This window comes from Colossoma macropomum, unplaced genomic scaffold, assembly GCF_904425465.1.
Source record: "Colossoma macropomum unplaced genomic scaffold, Colossoma_macropomum, whole genome shotgun sequence".
Classification (NCBI taxonomy): Eukaryota; Metazoa; Chordata; class Actinopteri; order Characiformes; family Serrasalmidae; genus Colossoma; species Colossoma macropomum.
The window spans coordinates 32,096,833-32,115,699 of record NW_023494805.1 but is presented as its reverse complement, the minus strand read 5'-3'; the positions used below and the strand labels follow the sequence as shown (position 1 = coordinate 32,115,699).

Below are 18,867 nucleotides of genomic sequence, written 5' to 3'. Positions count from 1 at the left end.
AAAGTAGGTGTAAAACAAAGAATACCAGGGTCTTGTGAGTTGCGTAGAGCTCTTGAAGGATCTGGTCCACAACAGAGTTGGTGAGATAGGAAACCACAGACAGCTTGACCTCCCTGAGAAAGACAACAAAAAAGGTACCATTTAGAAAAAACACCACTCATCTAGTAAGATCAAGATCCAAAACACACTTGTCTTTCTTCTGCCCATCACTGGACAGCACCTGTTCAGTCCCTGTATCAACTCCTAGCTCCTGTGTTGAAGAACTGACTGAAGCACTCTGAGCTCACAGAGCCTTAATGATGTACTTGGACTCGCTTGTGTTTTGTTGTATTATATAAGATTAATTCATTTAATGTTTCAAGTCATATATCAACATAAACCAACGGGTGGGAAAAATAATATTAACCAATTATATCATATTTCACCTCCTGTCTCACAAGCCCCACCTATCAGAGAGAGAAAATACTCAGGCAGTTCAGAGACACTCCCTGATAATGTGTTTCATTTGGAAATACAGTATGGAAGGAAAATGTGTTATGAATTCTGATTCACTTAATAACTTTGTTTTTGTTTTTTTTTACAGCTTTCTACTAATCATTTATAAATAAATAAAGGCTCTCTGGATCTTACTCCAGTGCACGGTTGATGTCTAGTGCTGCTCTCTCCATCAGTGCAGTGCGGATAGCAGAACGAGGGATGGACACACGTTCAGAGATGGAGGACAGAGGAGGAGAGAGTTGTTCTGCAGCAACAGTAGAGAGTGGACACAGCTCCCGACACAGAGACACCATGGAGTCCACGATCACCTGGAAAAATCAATCAATGAACCAAGCAGTCAGTCCACAGATCCATCCAGCCAACTGACATCTCTTTGTCCATCTCTTCATCCAATCAATAAAACGACCATCCAAGCAACTATACATCAACCATCCATCAATCCATCCATCCAACCAACCAAGCAACCATCTAACAAACCACTCATAATCTGTCCAAACCTCCATCCAACCAACCAAACAACCATCCAACCATATATACCACCATTAAACGAACCGCTTAACCATCTGTTTCGTCAGTCCAACCAACCATCCATCTGTTCAGCGCTCCATCAACCAACCATTCAACTAAGCATAGGCCCAACAATCCATGCATTAAATCAACCATCAATGCATCCATCCATTCATCCACCCATCTATCCAACCTTCAATCCAACTGTTGATTCCTTCATCCAATCTACTAAACTATCATCTAACCAACCATATGTCCAACCATACATGCATTCAACCAACCATCAATGCATCCATCTATTCATCCACCCACCCATCCATCCAAGAAGCAATTAGTTCATCTATCCCTCAATTCAACCAACCTAACAACCATCTGCCATCCAGCCAATGAACCGACCATCTAACTAATCACAGGTCTAATCATCAATCCATCTATTCATCCGTCCACCCATCTGATAATCTATAAGTCTGATAATCTATCCTTCCATTCAACCAACCTAACAACCATCCAACCATCTATCCATATATCTGTTCATCCACCCATCTATCCAACCTTCAATCCAACTCCTCCATCCAACCTACTAAACTATAATCTAATCAACCGATATTTCCAACCATCAATGCATACAACCAACCATCAATGTGTACATCCACTCACCCATCCATCCAGTAATCCATTAGTCCATCTATCCCTCCATTCAACCAACCTAACAACCATCCAACCATCTATCCATACATCCTTCCATCCACCCACTGAACCAACCATCTAATCGACCACAGGTCCAACCATCAATCCATCTAACTATCCATCCATTCATCCACATAAACAACCTTCCACTCATTTGTCCACATAAACAAACTTCCATCCATTCATCCACCCACCCATCCATCCAATAACCTTTTAGTCCATCTCTCCCTCCATTAAACCACCTAACATCCATCCAACCATCTATTCATACATCCATCAATCCAGCCAGTGACCAACCATCTAACGAACCACAGGTCATCCAACAATCCATCTACTTCCATCCATTCATCCATATAAACAACCTGCCATCCACCCATCCATCTATCTGTGCAACCCTCCATCCACCCAATCAAAGAACCGTCCGCCTAACTAACCAAACGACCAACCATCCCTGTGATCACAACAGGGAAGGACAATTTATAAAGAGAAAGAGGAAACCCTCACTTGTAGCTCCTTGTCAGCAGCTTTGGCCAGCTCTCCAGCCAGGGACTCCAGTCTCTGTCTGACCGGGCCATCCACGGATAGCACATGAGCCAGCTCACACAAAGAAGGGTAAAGCTGTAAAAGACCAGAGACAACAAGAGTAAAAAAGCAGACACAAAAAAACTGCTAGGAAACATTTATCTAGGCCATAGACCCTCCTTCTGCTCCTCTCCATTACTTACCGCTCGAGAGTTCCTGGCCTCCTTCAGAACCTGCCTGGCAGCCTGGAGCTCCTCCCCCTCACCTGTTCCTCTCAACACACACACCTGCTGCTGGACGCGCACACACAGACGCTCCATCACCTGTGAGAGAGAGAGAGAGAGAGAGAGAGATAGAGAGACTCATCTCAGCACAGAGAACAAGGAGTTCATATTACCATATTAAAGAGAGACGGCAGCATCAGAATGCATAAGGAATGAAACAGAAACATATGTAAGCAAGGTCACCCAAGCCTAGACGTCGATACAGCAAGTGCTGTGAGAAATATTCAGTTCACACTAGCTAGATTTCTTCTTCACACTGCAGCTGAAGCAAGCCATCCATCTGTTTTTAATTCATACATTTTTTAAGCCAGTGAGGGGGGATGTGTTTACATTTGTTGCTGAGCTGGACCAACGTAAAAGTCAGAAAGGCCCTTTTCACATTTCAAGCATTCCACTTCTGTTATTTTCTGAAGCAGATAATAACATTTCCGAATAATTACATTGCATATCAAATACCAAAGTCTATTAGACATAAGGCTGAGATGTCTGACCTCTATAGTCCATCAGAGGGCAATGAAGAGTCTGTGTCTTACATTCATGTTAGAGGTACTAGTCTGTAGTCCTTAAAAAAGGACAAGTTAATTTTACACTCTACCAGCTCTTTTGTCGTTTTTTCAGTTTTTCACATAATTTGAAAATTCCTGTTACTTTATGTGTAAATTTTGTGATGAATGGACCAAAATAAATGGCCTAAATTTCTTGGGAAAAAAGTCTGGTTCCATTGACTTACATTAAAAGTAAAGTATGTCTTTTCATTCTCCTGTAAAGTTACCATTTTGGAGACATGTGGTTTTGTTCCAACAACAGGGATATATTTAATGGAACAAAATATTCAGCATAATTTAGAAAATTTATTATGTTTGGTATCAGCTAAATATCTCTTCACAAACTCACTGTTTTTGGGCTAAAAGGTACAAAGCTGAAATAGGTTGTGCTAAACCTCTGCCCAATGACAGTTAATTGAGTAAACTATCACAATAACAACCCCCAAGTGATGGTAAAAAACTCATTTTTCAACTCATACAGTTGGTTAAAAAAGGCTTTGTTCATATATATTAATTTATTCCTTGCAAATCATAGCAAGACATTTATGAACTGAACTTGTAAATGCTGGGTGATGTGACATCACATAGCATTAACACATTTATTGTACCTAACAGATGAGATTGATTTGAAAATGCAGCTGTTCAGCTGCACTGGTGGGTGATCTATGTTACAGTGTATGGTTTAGTATATCCTAGGACCACACAGTCGGGTTTCAGACATCAGTGAAAGTGCTTTAGGTCTTGGGAAAGGCCCTTTTATGTCTCAGCTGGCATACAATTGGACAAAAAGGCATCAGGCTAACCTCCCCTGGATAATAAAGTTCTTGAGCCATTCGCAATTCCATTCATTCTCAAGGAGGAACTGTTCTAAGTTTCCTCATCATTAAATAAATAAAACCAATAGGGGCAGATTTACTACAATTTTGCACCATTGCAAACCTTGTTTTTTGTTTTAAAAAAGTGGCTGTCATGATTCACTAGAAAGGGACAAACTCACTGTTTATGAGCTGAAAGATAGGAGGTGAAAAAGGCTAAGCTAGGAGCATCAGTGGAGGTAACAGTCTGTTATAATGTTCCTGTTTATCAGAAATACTGACTGCTTTTTTATGTGTAAATTTAAAGGGACATGTGTCCTACTGTGGCTCTCTGTGGCCTCAGTAGGTCTTTAATTTATTACAGTAATGGTAAAATGCTGAGTGGCGCAATGTGATACACCGAGAAATTGAACAGTGGCCGGAATTGGCGCTAAGTGTTAGTGGCCGTGTGCGTACCTCCATTAAAAACAATGGTTTTGAATTTGAGCATGCTCTGCCACATCAGTGATTAGGTCATCGAGCCACGATCACGTTGCATTCTGGGACGCAGTGTATAATGAAGATAGCTCTGGCTGCACACTAGAAAATTTGTCCAGAGTAGTCCATCATCCAGGTATCTTTGACACAGACTGCATCCCCCCTAATATTTTGGGGCACAATCAGTGTAGTAGGCTATTTTGAACACAGCCATAGTTACCTGCTTTTAGAAACTAACTAAAAGGGGCCTTTTGCCCCACTTGAGCTCAGGGAACTTTGACTGGCAGTCAAGTGGGTAAGAGAGTACCTGTTCAGCAGTACTGGTGACCAAACCCTGATGCAGCCTTAAAGCCTGCTTCTGTGAGAATCGCTGAGTTTGATTGTTCCTCAACAGAGCCCGCTGGATCTGACAGATGGAGTGGGAGAGAGAGGGAGAGAGAGAGAGAGGGGGAGAGAGAGAGAGAGGGGGAGAGAGTCATAAACTGTGCATATTCCACAGTGACAATGATATTCAGATAAGTGTTCCAGTCATATGGAAACCAGCCTAATTAAATGCGTGATGAGTCAAGATAAGCATACTGTGAGTTGCCAAATCCTTCCCAAAGTCACCTTCCAAAGAAGAGCCTTCAATTTTCAGGTCTGCAGAGCAGTGATGAACCCACGTCAGCATAATACTGTTCACGTAAACATTCTGCACATCTACTGTCCTGGCTGGTTTTATGTATGACATCACAGCTCCCCATTTTCCACGTTTTGTACATAGCTACTAAATACACATTAATCAAAGGGAAGCTCCATCCAATCAGACACAGCATATGAGGTAAGGCCTTATATTGTTAATTATAGAGATATGATTAACACAAAGCTTTCTACATGTTTGGAAAAGAGCAGTTTAAAGAGATTCCAAAACATTCATCATCAGTGTCATCAGTGACCGCCATCAAATTGGCGATAGACATCAGTGTTAAGAAGTATCCAATTTGGGGCTTCATTATCTACAAGGCCTTTGCTGACTGGTGAAGTCAAAAAATGTAACCAGGCATCAAAACCCTCCTGAAGACGATGGTTGCTGGAAACTGATCTCGATTTACTGCAGCTGCGGAGGCCCACCACAGGAGACGGATTTGAGCCAAATATAGTAGCTCATCTAGAGCAGGTAGATGGTATGGAGGGTGTAGATAAGGCAGAGATCACTAGATTATCCAGCAGCCTATGTTGGCCTAGTTCCCAGCCCTGGGCCTGGAGTTCAACTGCCCAGCACAGATTTCTATTTTCACTGCTATGGCAAATGCAGTTCAAATCAGGATTGAAAATGAACTAATGAATTGAATCAGGTATTGCATATTGGAGAGAGAAAAGGCTTAAAGGCCCCATATTCTACATTTTCCGGCATTTTATTTATTTATTTTTTCCCTGGGGTCTACTAATAAAGTTTGTAAGGGTTTATGTACCCAAAAACAGTAATACTTTATTTTTACATGTTTCATTTTTACAATTTTCCAACATTTCTTTATTAAAAACAAGATATTTTTTACTGTGCCTTTAAGACATCCTAGCAATCTCTTGGAATCTCATAGCAACCACCTATCCACATCCTAGCAACCACCTGGGATACCTTAGCAACCACTTAGCCACACTTTAGAGACCACTTGAAATACCATTGCAAACACCTAGAAACACTCTAACAACCACCTGGGATACCTCATCAATCACTTAGTCACATCTTAGAAACCACTTGGAATACCATAGAAACCACCTAGCAACACCCTAGAAACCACCTGAATTAACAGATTAACATAACAATCATCTTGCAATCACCTAGGATACCATTGCATCCACCTGCCAACAACCCAGCAACACCAGCAAACCACTTAAACTGTGCAATTACTCTGCATTTTCTTCAGGCACTTTTTATTATGCAATTTTTAATTCAACTAGATATTTGTAAATGAGTTCTGTTCTGATTGGCTGTCCTGTATTGTGCCTCATTCAAAAAGCAGCCCAGGCAGAATAGGTAGATATGTGTAAATGCACTGATTTCCACGGCATCACAAACACAATGAATTCAATACAGGCTGTTTTTGCAGCTCAGTTTCCATTTATGGACTGTGCAGACTGGGTACACTGTACAGGAAATCACTGTATAATTACAACAAATTACTGGCTAATAGTTGCTTTCGTTTCATAGTAATTTACTGTTCCATAATAACAGTAAATAACAGTAAAATAACAGTTGTACACTGTGTAAAAGTAATGCAAGTCAGAATAAAACACTTGAAATGTTTTTAGTACAGCTCAATGCCAACCTCACAGTACTTTTCTGTTCTATTACAGAAAATATTTTAAGATGACTTGATTTCATAATGAAATGATGAATACAGTATTTCATTGTGTAAAAAAGATCTACAAACCCAATTCCATCAATGTTGGGACAGTATGTGAAATGCAGATAAAACCAGAAACAGCAGAAAACAGTAATTTATAAATCTTCTATGACTTGTATTTGATATTTGTAACAAAGGAGCAGTAGCAATTTAACATTCTTGTAAAATTTTCAAAAAACATCCGAAACAGATGATGCAATATAATGCAATATTGAGTAAAAAAGGAGCATCCAGGAAAGGCCTAGTCCTTTATGAGCAAGGCTGGGTCGAGACTCACGGAAAATACATTAGCAAAAAAATCCAGCAGTTTAAAAATATAACATTCCTCAGCGAGCAATTGCAAGGATTTTAGGTGTTTCATCATTTGCAGCACATAATAATATAAAATGATTCAGGGAATCCAGAAAATTCTCTGTATAAAGGGCAAGGCTGAAAATCACATCTAAATGCCTGTGACTTTCAATGCGTTAATTGGCACTGCTTTAAAAACAGGCATGTTTCTGTGACGGATTTCTCCACATGGGCTCATGAATACTTTGAAAAAGCATTGTAGATAAAAACTGTCCATTGCTACCTCCACAAATGCAAGTTTATACTGCTCTATACACACTGGAAGGCACATATCAACAACATCAAGAAACGCTGCTGACTTCTCTGGGCTTGAGCTCATCTACAATGGACCGAAACACAGGAGATGTGTATTGTGGTTTGACAAATTACATTTCCAGATTGTTTATGGATGTTGTGTTTTCTGAGCCAAAGAAAAAAAAGGACCATCCAGACTATTACCAGCACAAGTTCAAAAGTCAGGGTCTGTCATGGTATTAGTGGTTAATTTATAAATCTGTGAAGGCACCAGTAGCTCTGAACACAATTTGAGCAACATATTCTGCCTTCTAGATGCCGTCTTTTTCAGTGACGCCCAGGCTTATTTCAATATGAGAAACGTCCTGCAAGTTTTACAACAGTGTGGCTGCGTAATCATAGAATGTCGGTGCTAGACTGCCCTGCCTGCAGTCCCAGATCTGTCCCCTATTCAAAACGTGTGCAAAACACAACAACAAAGGCCCTATATGGTTGCACAGCCAAATAATTTCACTTTCAAAATCTATTGGTTTCTTTAGTCCCTACACTGCAAAAATTGGTGTCTTGTCAAGTAAAATGATCTAAAATCTAGGCATAAATATATTATTTCTTCTGCTGAGATTGTACAGGCTGTTTTTGCAGCTCAGTTTCCATTTATGGACTGTGCAGACTGGGTACACTGTACAGGAAATCACTGTATAATTACAACAAATTACTGGCTAATAGTTGCTTTCGTTTCATAGTAATTTACTGTTCCATAATAACAGTAAATAACAGTAAAATAACAGTTGTACACTGTGTAAAAGTAATGCAAGTCAGAATAAAACACTTGAAATGTTTTTAGTACAGCTCAATGCCAACCTCACAGTACTTTTCTGTTCTATTACAGAAAATATTTTAAGATGACTTGATTTCATAATGAAATGATGAATACAGTATTTCATTGTGTAAAAAAGATCTACAAACCCAATTCCATCAATGTTGGGACAGTATGTGAAATGCAGATAAAACCAGAAACAGCAGAAAACAGTGATTTATAAATCTTCTATGACTTGTATTTGATATTTGTAACAAAGGAGCAGTAGCAATTTAACATTCTTGTAAAATTTTCAAAAAACATCCGAAACAGATGATGCAATATAATGCAATATTGAGTAAAAAAGGAGCATCCAGGAAAGGCCTAGTCCTTTATGAGCAAGGCTGGGTCGAGACTCACGGAAAATACATTAGCAAAAAAATCCAGCAGTTTAAAAATATAACATTCTTCTGCTGAGATTGTAAGCTTACCTTAAGATTATTTAACTTATTTCTAGACATGTTTACTTGTTTTAAGCAATTTTATCAAGTAAAGTTATCTCACTATCTTAGCAGACAATTTTGCTTGTTTTAAGAAAATATGCTTGAAACCAGCTAAATTATCTGCCAGTATAGTGAGACAACTTTACTTAATAAAATGACCTAAAACAAGTAAAACAATTCTAGAAATAAGCCAGACAATCTTATAATCAGTGCATAACCATCTCAAACCGGGAAATATTGACAAGCTTTGAGAAAATTTCACTTGACAAGAGACCATTGTTTGCACTGTAAATGTTAATTAGGTGTTGTTAAAAGGAAACGTGATGTATCACAGTGGTGTCCCAACAGGAGCGTGCTGCAGGCATCACATTTGGAATGAGCTTATATTTACAAAAACATTAAAGTTCATAAGGTAAAACATATAATATTGTGTTTTTTGTACTATTTTCAATTTAATACAGGTCAAACATTTATGAACCACTTCTTTCTGTTTTTATTAGCATTGTTTTTATTATTATTGTTCTAACTTTTTTGGATTTGGGTATGTAGCTAAATAGTGTGAAATCTGGGGAATAATTTATATTGTATAATAATATTTATATTGAATACTTTATAGTGTATATTTAACAATATTTTCACAGGACATCAAAATATTTTTTAAATGGCTGTGCACAATATGGGCTCATAAAATATTCCAGGACCAGAATCAAGAAATACTCACCTAAATATTCCTCTCTACACTTTTAGAAAACAGATTTATCAATGCTCTGCTCACAAATGATAAACTGTAGCCATGGATCAGTTTTTGCTGTGATATCTACATTTAGAGTGTTATTAATTTGGATATGTGTTTTGTATGCATGCAGGTTAGGACACATCAGGCGTGGTTTTCGGTGACATGACTGGGTGTAGAATGTTTGCTCACACCAACACACAACACAGGACCATGCAAAAGTCAGATGCCATCATTCATTAGTCACAATGGCCATTAAGTACAATTATTCATTATTTTAGTGGCAGGAAAAATAAACAAATAAATATGTTTTCTTTAACATACACCAACATGAATTCCATGCTGGTCTAAACTGGTTTACGCTGGTCTGAAGCTAGTTTGGCATCCATATCAGCATCCATATCACAACATATGTTGGTTTTGCTTGTGACCAACCACGCTGGCCTATGCTGGTTTTTCCAGCAGTGTGTTCACTCCTTGCCTTTATTACAGCTTTAATTCTTTTTCATGAGACTTGCTTTCAGTTTTTCAGGGAAATCTGTGGGATATTTCTCCAAAGTTCAGTCTTAGAAGTTGGCTGTATTCTAAGTAATAACAAATACATTTTGACTAAGTCTACAAACCTTTCTTCAGATCTCACATGTCCAGTTTTGGTGCTCTAATGCAAATTTTGGTCTATTTTTTCTTTTTCTTAGTAAAGTTTTTTTGTCAGCTACACATCCATTCTGAGTTGTCTTCTCACAATGGAAGGATGGACAGAAACAGCTATAGATTTTTCAGATCTGAAGCAAGTGTGGAGGCCTGATTTTCTCCTATCTCAAATATAAAAATACTCTTTATCTCATGGTGACTACCAGGGTTCTACCAGGCATTCCTTTTTTCTGTATTTTGCAGTCATTTTTTGAACTTCAGTTTTGAAACCTCCACTTTTTTCATTAATTTTTCTTTGACTTTCTCTTTCTATGTGCAAGTGCATTATCGCGTATCCAATCTCATCCGAAATATCTCCTGAAAAATAATAAAACCTGAAAAAACTTGGCATTTTGACTTGAAATCAGATAAATGAAGAGTGGTTTCGCACTGAACTTCACCTTTCCTGGCACATGTTAAGTATATGGTCTATGGACCATGGGGCCAACTCACTTTTGTCATTGCCTGCTCCGTCCTCTCGGGGGCACTGCGGTATGCCTGTGTGACATCATTGAGCGGGACAGGCATGTACTGCAGAGTGAAGTTACTGAAAAAGAGAGAGAGAAACAAAGAGAGAGCGAGGTAAGTGCACAGTATAGCAAACTTCCCTGTTAACCCAGAACTCATCTACAGTGCAGTAGCAACACTCCCACCACTCTCACTCACAAAACAACACAAGAAAAAGTGTTAAAAGAAAAGCTTGGATATTCCGCAGTCTGCTTTAAAGCTTCCGCCACTTTTCAGTGCTTACTTCTGATACCTTTGTGAGATACAGTGAATAAACAGTGCTAATGTGATTCCAAGGTCAAGCTGAAGTTGCTGCTTGTAGAATTTTCTATGGAACAGCAGAATGTCGGAGTCCTAGGTGACTGAGTCACCGCCGACCGAGCGTATCATAAACAGGTCAGGAACAGGTGATGAAATGCAGTGTAATCTTTTCTCTCTCTCTCTCGTACTCTATACTATTTATTTAAGTCAGGCCTTCTGTAACCGCACACTATTAAAAAGTAATAGCGTGGGATGAGTGTCGGCGCAGGCGAATACCGATCTGAATGTGTCTGACAGTCTACATGTGTTATGCAAGTCTATTTAAGATTACATATTATACAGTATGACGATGTTTGAGGCAAGGGCGTGATGATTTAGGTGTGTAGTCTGCGCAGTGCTATTAGGTAGAGTATAAGCAGGTAAAAACTTCATGCATTCACTTTAGCAGGAACACACTTTCCTGAGTTCTAATTAAAGAAACACTCTGACCAAAATAAAAAAGGTAGTCTCTAAAGTAAGATTTTAAAGTTCAGAAACGATTCTGAAGCTACTGAAGCTTCTGAAGCTTCAGTAGATTCTGTGAGGGTACCAGCAGGTACTATTTGGGTGGTGGATCATTCCCAGCACTGCAGTAACACTGACGTGGTGGTGGTGTGTTAGTGTGTGTTGCGCTGGTCTGAGTGGATCAGACACAGCAGTGCTGCTGGAGTTTTTAAAACACCTCAGTGTCACTGCTGAACTGAGAATAGTCCACCAACCAAAAATATCCAGCCAACAGCGTCCTGGAACCAAAGATGAAGGACTAGAGGATGACCAACACGAACTGTGCAGCAGCAGATGAGCTATCGTCTCTGACTTTACATCTACAAGGTGGACTCACAAGGTAGGAGTGTCTAATAGAGTGGACAGTGAGTGGACACAGTGTTTAAAAACTCCAGCAGCACTGCTGTGTCTGATCCACTCGTACTAGCACAACACACACTAACACACCAGTGTTACTGCTGTGTTGAGAATGATCCACCACCCAAATAGTACCTGCTCTGTGAGGTTCCATGGTGGTCCTGACCACTGAAGAACAGAGTAAAAGGGGGCTAACAAAGTATGCAGAGAAACAGATGGACTACAGTCTGTAATTGTAGAACTACAAAGTGCACCTATATAGTAAGTGGAGCTGATAAGGAGGTGGTCATAATGTTATGCATGATCAGTGTATTTATATATAATAGAATACTGAATAGTATTAATGCAGATTAAGACACTTGGTTCCATAGGTTTAAAACAGGAAATATTGCATAAGGAAAAGAATACAAACGCAGCATGTGTGTGTATGTGTGTGTGTGTGGGTGTGTGTGTGTGTGTGTGCACATGCATGTGAGCATGTGTTTGTGTTTCTTACTGCTCCAAGGAACGTGCGACGTCTTGAAACCCTGAAGCTGTGGTATTGTTCCGATCCCATGTCACACTCCTTAAAGCGAGAGAAAGAAGAAATGAAACGACGAGTATTAAAACTACATAACTAACGAAGTATATCAACATATCAGTAGCTCAGAGCTACATTAAAAGAATATTAGATATATAAGAGCTGTCAGAAATGCCTCTGAAAATGTGATGATCATGCTTCCTCTCTCAGCATGCATGTAGACTTTCTTTGAATCTTTCAATATTTTCATAAAATTTTCAATATAGTTAAAACGCATCATTTAACAAAATCTTCCATACTTGTCAAGAATTATGCATCTATTTATCATAAATGCTAATGGAGAAAAGGAGATATGCAAGCTTAGGTCTGCTTAGTGCCACAGACGATACTGTACTCTTTGTCAAAAGAAAAAAAGCTTAGACGTGCATAAGTCCTGTGGTTTTAGCTGTTCTGGTGCTGATTAAGCTGGTTGACCAGCATACCAGCATTTGAAACACAATATATGCTGGTTTTGCTGGTGATCAGTATACCTGTGTCCATTGTGACTGACCAGCATACCAGCACCAAAACACAACATATGCTGATTTTGCTGTTGACCAGCCATGGTCTTTCTAGCACGGTAGTCTTATGTCTTAAGCCACAGTCACATTTGACTTCTGTAGTTTGCATCGCTTCGCAACATGGAAGTGTTGGTGCAGAGCTGCCGTCGCAGTTACCAAGGATTCATATTCTTTACAAATTTATACTACAAATACTTCAGAAAACACCGCTGCATCTACAAATTCAAAGCGGATGCCATTTATTAACATCTTGAAATGCTGCCGACTTCTCTGGGCTAAAGCTCTTCTAAAATGAACTGACACTGTTCAGATTGGTTTTGGAAAGAATGGATGTCGTGTTTTCCAGGCCAAAGATGAAGAGGACCATCCCGATTGTCACCAGCACATATTGCACAACTGTGAAACCACTATTAATGCTGAGGGGTACATGCGCAATTTGGAGCAACATATACTGCCATCTTGAAGACGTCCTTTTCAGGGACATCCCTTCCTGTTTCATCAGGACAATGCCAAGCCTCATTCTGCATATGTCACAACAGCGTGGCTTTGTAGTAAGACTATTGAGCAGATGAAGTGTTCTTTCAAGCCAGAAGGGGAAAAAATTCAATTTCACAATTACAACAATTGGTGTCCCCAACTTTTTTGGAACATGTTGTAGGCATTAAATTTAGAATAAGCAAAGAATAAGCAAAAACAACAAAGTTTTAAATATCTTGTCTTTGTAATGTTTTCAATTGAATGCAGGTCAAAAACGATTTGTAAATCATTGCTAATGTTTTTTTTTTTGATGCACTGGTGGTTGCTGGTGGTCAGTACATCAGTGGGAAGGTCTTTCAGTACTGTAGGTTAGAGACCACCCTTCATTTATTTAATCTCTGTTTGAAACAGCAATTAAGTACTTAATACATGTATATGAAGGTCAGTGCATCTGCCTCACATACTGCCCATCAAAAGCTTGAATTGCCATATTTTGAAATTAGAAATGAGTCCTTGTCTGTTACATATTTAAATGCAGGGGAATTTCACAGGTATGTCAAAATGTGTGTATATTTCAATTGATAAAACCAAAAAAAGGAATTCAGTGTGGTATGATGTGTGTTCATTTAGCTGTGTGACAATGTGTTCTGTACCTGAGAGTGGTGTTGATCTGCAAGGCTTTGCTCAGCATCCTGGCTCCTGTGTCCTCCAGGCCATTTCCGCTCAGGTCAACCTTCCTCAGGCATGCGTTACTGCCCAGTGCGTTGACCAGCACTGTACCCCGCGAACGCAGCCTGGAATCAGCCAGGGACAGGCTCTGCAGACCCTGTTACACACCAGGGGAAAAACAGAGGTGAGATGGAGCATAGGGTGCATAGAGGTTGACTCTGATCTCTGTCTTAATGTATATACTAGGTGTATACAAATGATGCTTTATAATGGATCAGCCTGAAAGTGGTGATTCAACATTCCACTGATTTTAGAATGTCATAATCCATTTTAATTCAATAAAGTACATGAACATTTTTGGTCAAAGTAATATTCTCTGGCGTGCCTCATTCAAAAGGCACTTCAGACTGAAACACTCCTTCTAACTTCAGCGTGAATAGGTGGGGCTAAACTGCTGTAGGCGGAACAGGTGGAGTTCCTTGAGTGCGCTGGTTTTTGTGACATCATGAAAAAAGGCTGTTCATGCAGCTTATTTTTCAATATATGGACTGTGGTTTGAATAGTAGGTCTTGAAACTTTAACAATGTTCACAAACTACAACAAACCCTTAAATGGCCCGGGGGCCCAAGTTTTATTACACACTTCTATAACCTAAGAATAGCTCAGCCAGTTTGCATTGAAGTCCCTGTAGTTACTGAGTAATAAGCCTTAGTATGTTGAGGGGTTAAACATGTTCATTTATTCAGCTCTGTTTTTTAAAATACAAACTCTGCTTGTTACCCACACCTCTAACAAACGAGGGTGATGATTTTTGATTGGTTTCCATCAACAAGTGGTCCAGGTTTCAACCAATCTAATAACGCTGTGGGTGGGAAATTGAAACGGGCTGCTGAAGTTTTGATTGGTTGAACATGACCTCATCTCAGACTTATTTCAACGAATCCATATGGCTGTGTTTGGGACATTGAGACAGGCTACGGACGTACTGATTGGCTGTTTTGGCAACCCATCCCCGTTTTGAGCAATCCAATAACACTGTAGGCATGTCAGAGTAATTTCGACCAGGGCGTAATTTGCGAAGGAATGCCATCCCCTGGGTCAAAAAAAATCACCCTCTTGATAAACGGCCACCGCCCCTTTCTATCCCCTTTAATCAAGGTTGCCAAGTTTGTGGTTTTCCCGCCATTAAGGTTAGTTCCAAAATGTAATCACAGGGGAAAATAATAAAGTTTCAATTTCTGTTGGGCAGCTTTTAAGCAAACTTTGGACTGGAGGTTTTTGTTCAACCTGGCAATCTTGTCCATTGTGAGGGACGCTTAAATAAGATGTGTGGACTCTTTAAAAAGAAAAGCAGGTAACCAGTGAGAGATGTTTGAAGTTAATAAAACTGAAAACTGGAGTTTGTAATCTTCAGGGATTATCCTTAACATTTAATTAAAAAAAGGGTAAAATTATTACAAAAGGCTGCACCTCCAGAATGAGCTTCTAATGTGCTTCTAATGCCACGGTGATCGTGTTAACATGTTACCATATAATGTTATTGGTAATCACTGGAGAGTTTAGTTACAGGGAATAAAATGCTGATTAAAAACTAATAAAATAGTTTTTAAATAGTTTAATAGTTTTAATAGTTACTAAAATAGTGAGCAGCACTGAGTAACTTGTGTCTTTCAGTTTATAAAGATAAGCCTGATGTTTAATTCTGATTAAATATTTGAAAAGGCCAACCCCCCCTCAACCCCACCATGCCCACTGAGTTTTTTTCCAGTCCAACGACTAATTCTGACCAATCCAATAACGCTATTGGTGGGCAGTTTTGGTGTTTTGATTGGTTGGGCTTGACATGTCATACTTGTTTTAACCATTGCAGTAAAGCTGTGGGCGGGACTGAGCCAAAAATGTGGATCTTTTAGTGTTAGAGTTGACTTAACTCACATTTAAGCTTTTTATTGACAAGTAAATAAGTTAAAGCATCGATTCTGATGATCAGCAAACTAAATAACATAATACCAGATCTGATTACTGCGCAGGCTGATAATCGGTCGACCCTTAGAGCATGTATAAAGGAGAGTGAATGGCACATGACTGTGCGGGTGTGACTTCATGAATGATGCAGAGAGTGTGATCAGTATAAACAGCTGTAAATAATTGAGCGAGCTCATAGTGCTATCTGCAGTCAGTGAGCTTCACACCCTGGAGCGGAGAAAAGAAAAAGGACGAGGTGTTGGGAAAGAGCGAGATACAGACAGAGACAGAGAGAGAGGGATGAATCATTCAGCTGTGCTGTAATGCACGCGGCAGGTCTTTAGAGTGCATGCCTGTGTAGGAAGGGAAAGGATAGATAGTTCATGTTTGTATCCGTTAGCGTGGTGGGAAAAATGTGCGCCAGAGCACTCACACACTCCTCTTCTTGCACGAGCTGCACCAGCTTCTGTAGGATCTCGTCCAGTGCCCTGCAGAGAATAAGAGAGAGAGGCAGAGATGTAAGAGGACAGGGAGAAATAAATAGAAAGAGACAGGCAAATTGAGGGAGAGAGGACGAGGGAATATTTAGCTAGTGGTGGGTGATTCGGCAAGCCTAAGAATGGGGTGATATGGTCTTGTTTCTTAGTTCTGGTGAGCAGTTTAGTAGATGAGTTTTGTATTAACTGAAGATGAGCCAAGAGAGACTTGTCGATACCAGAACGCGTAGAATTGCAGTAGTTTAGATAAAGCATGAATGACTTTTTCCAAGTTCTGAAAAGACAGAGTTGGTAAAAGCTACTCTTAACAACATTTGCTGATCGGGATCAAAAATTACACCAAGATTCTTCTCACATTGCGACAGTAGTCTTAGGTTTTCCAATAGACTACTAGTGGATTTAAGAAGAATAAATTTGTTGACCGCTCAGGTTTTAATACCCTCAAGGCACTCATTGAGACACTTCAGAAATACTATACCTTACTATACTATAATACAATGCCAAAAGTATATGGGCAGCACCTAGCCATGCAATCCCCAAGGACAAACCCTGGTAATAGAATGAATCATACTGAAGAGCTCATTGACTTTAAACATTGTAGTGGAATGCCACAAGTTGTCACAAGTTGAACTTGAAATTCCTTCCCTGCTAGATCTGCCCCAGACAACTGTAAGTGCTATTGTATAATGGAAGCATCTAGGAGCAACAACAGCTCAGCTTCGAAGCTGTTGAACAGAGCGGTGCTGCCAAGAGCTAAAGCACATGGCTTGTAAAAAATCGTCTATCCTGGTTACATCACTCTCTGTAGAGTTCCAAAATGCCTCTGGAAGCAACATCAGCACAAGAACTGTGCATCAAGAGCTTCATGAAATGGGCCTCCATGGCTGACACAAGCCTGAAACCACTGCTCAATGTCAAGCATTGGCTGGAGTGATGTAAAACATGCCACCATTGGACTCTAAAGCGGTGGAAACATGTTCTCTGGAGTGATCAATCACGCTTCTCTATCTGGCAAAAAGAGAGAAGAGGCCCCAATACAGAACCTTGAGGAACCCCACAGCCAATGGTGGCAACTAATGAAAAGAAACTGATAACATTAACTAAACTTCCTGTTCCAGAGATAAGACTTGAACCAGTCCAGTACTGCCCCCTGCATGTCAACCATGTGCTTAAAGCATTCAACAAGAACATTGTGATCAATGGTATCAAAGGTGGCACTAAGTTCTAAAAAAACTAAACTTTTAACAGGGAAGAATCTACAAGAGAAGATGGTGCTTCAAGGGTTCTTTAATGAAGAAAATGGTTCTATATAGAACCCTTTGCATGATTAAAGGTTTTTTTGCATCATGAAAGGGTTCTTTGGATTGATGGAACATGTGCATGAATATGCTGTAGATGGAACTACAAAACCTTTTTGAAAAGGGTTCTATATAGCACCCAAAAGGGTTCTTTTATTGTTACAAGCTTGACACTGTAACAACAGAAAAATCCCTGAGTGCTATATAGAACCATTTTCAAAAAAGTTCTATGGAGAACCATCTACAGCACATTCTCCACCAGTCTGAGGAATGTTTAGAAAAGCATTTTGTGATATAATTTATCACAGTAATGATGAATATCATGACATTGGCCATCCCTGTGACCAGGAATATGAACTAACATGGTCAAAAGGTTTTAACTGGTGTCTAGCGAAGGCATTTTTAAATGCAGGTTGACTTTAAGTTCACAGTTTCTTTTCAAAACAATGTGCTGAACTACAGAACCAACAAGCATTGTGCCACTGTCCAAATACTTATGGCCAGTACTCTATAAAACATGAAGCCTCATACAGTGTCAACCTTTCACCCACTTGACGTCTCTCAACAGTTTTGAGTGGAGTAAAGAAGAACAGTAGAACACTGATTGCTGAGCTGAAGGGTGAAGGGAGCTGAATAAAACAGTGCGGATTGAACCGGAAAGTCTAAAGAGCTTCTGGGGGAGACCGTTTTAGATCTTTTCATCCAGCCTCTAGCTGTCTCATGCTCTTTGTGTCAGCAGATCCTCAGTGTAGCATCAAGACACAAAAGACTTTCCTAGAAGTATATTATGGTTTAAAAGTTAAAAAGAAATAATAGTTCAGAAGTTTGGAATCTCAGTTCAAAAGTTTGAAATAACAGTTTAGAAGTTTGGAATCACAGATCAGAGGTTTGAAATACCAATTCAGAAGTTTGGAATCTCAGTTCAGATGTTTGGAATCTCAGTTTGGAAGTTTGAAATACCAGTTCAGAAGTTTGAAACACTAGATCTGAAGTTTGGAATCTCAGTTGAGAAGTTCTGAGTCACGGTTCAGAAGTTTGAAATATAGGTTGAACGTTTGGAGTCCCACTTCAGAAGTTCAAAAATACTAGTTCAGAAGTTTGGAATGCCATTTCAGAAGTTTGAAACACTAGATCTGAAGTTTGGAATCTCAGTTCAGAAGTTCTGAGTCACAGTTCAGAAGTTTGAA

General features: G+C 39.5%; 1 protein-coding gene across 1 annotated transcript in view; it reads right to left on the bottom strand.

Moving 5' to 3' along the window:
• carmil3 (capping protein regulator and myosin 1 linker 3) overlaps positions 1-18,867 on the bottom strand; it is a 138,972-nt gene that overhangs the window by 24,254 nt on the left and 95,851 nt on the right. The window contains exons 20-28 of the mRNA XM_036597456.1: positions 16,319-16,373; positions 13,905-14,077; positions 12,191-12,259; positions 10,480-10,573; positions 4,643-4,741; positions 2,418-2,537; positions 2,197-2,310; positions 631-806; positions 26-113 (exon numbers count right to left, since the gene is read on the bottom strand). Coding sequence (XP_036453349.1) covers positions 26-113; positions 631-806; positions 2,197-2,310; positions 2,418-2,537; positions 4,643-4,741; positions 10,480-10,573; positions 12,191-12,259; positions 13,905-14,077; positions 16,319-16,373 — 988 coding nt within the window. The remainder of the gene's footprint in view (positions 1-25; positions 114-630; positions 807-2,196; positions 2,311-2,417; positions 2,538-4,642; positions 4,742-10,479; positions 10,574-12,190; positions 12,260-13,904; positions 14,078-16,318; positions 16,374-18,867) is intronic.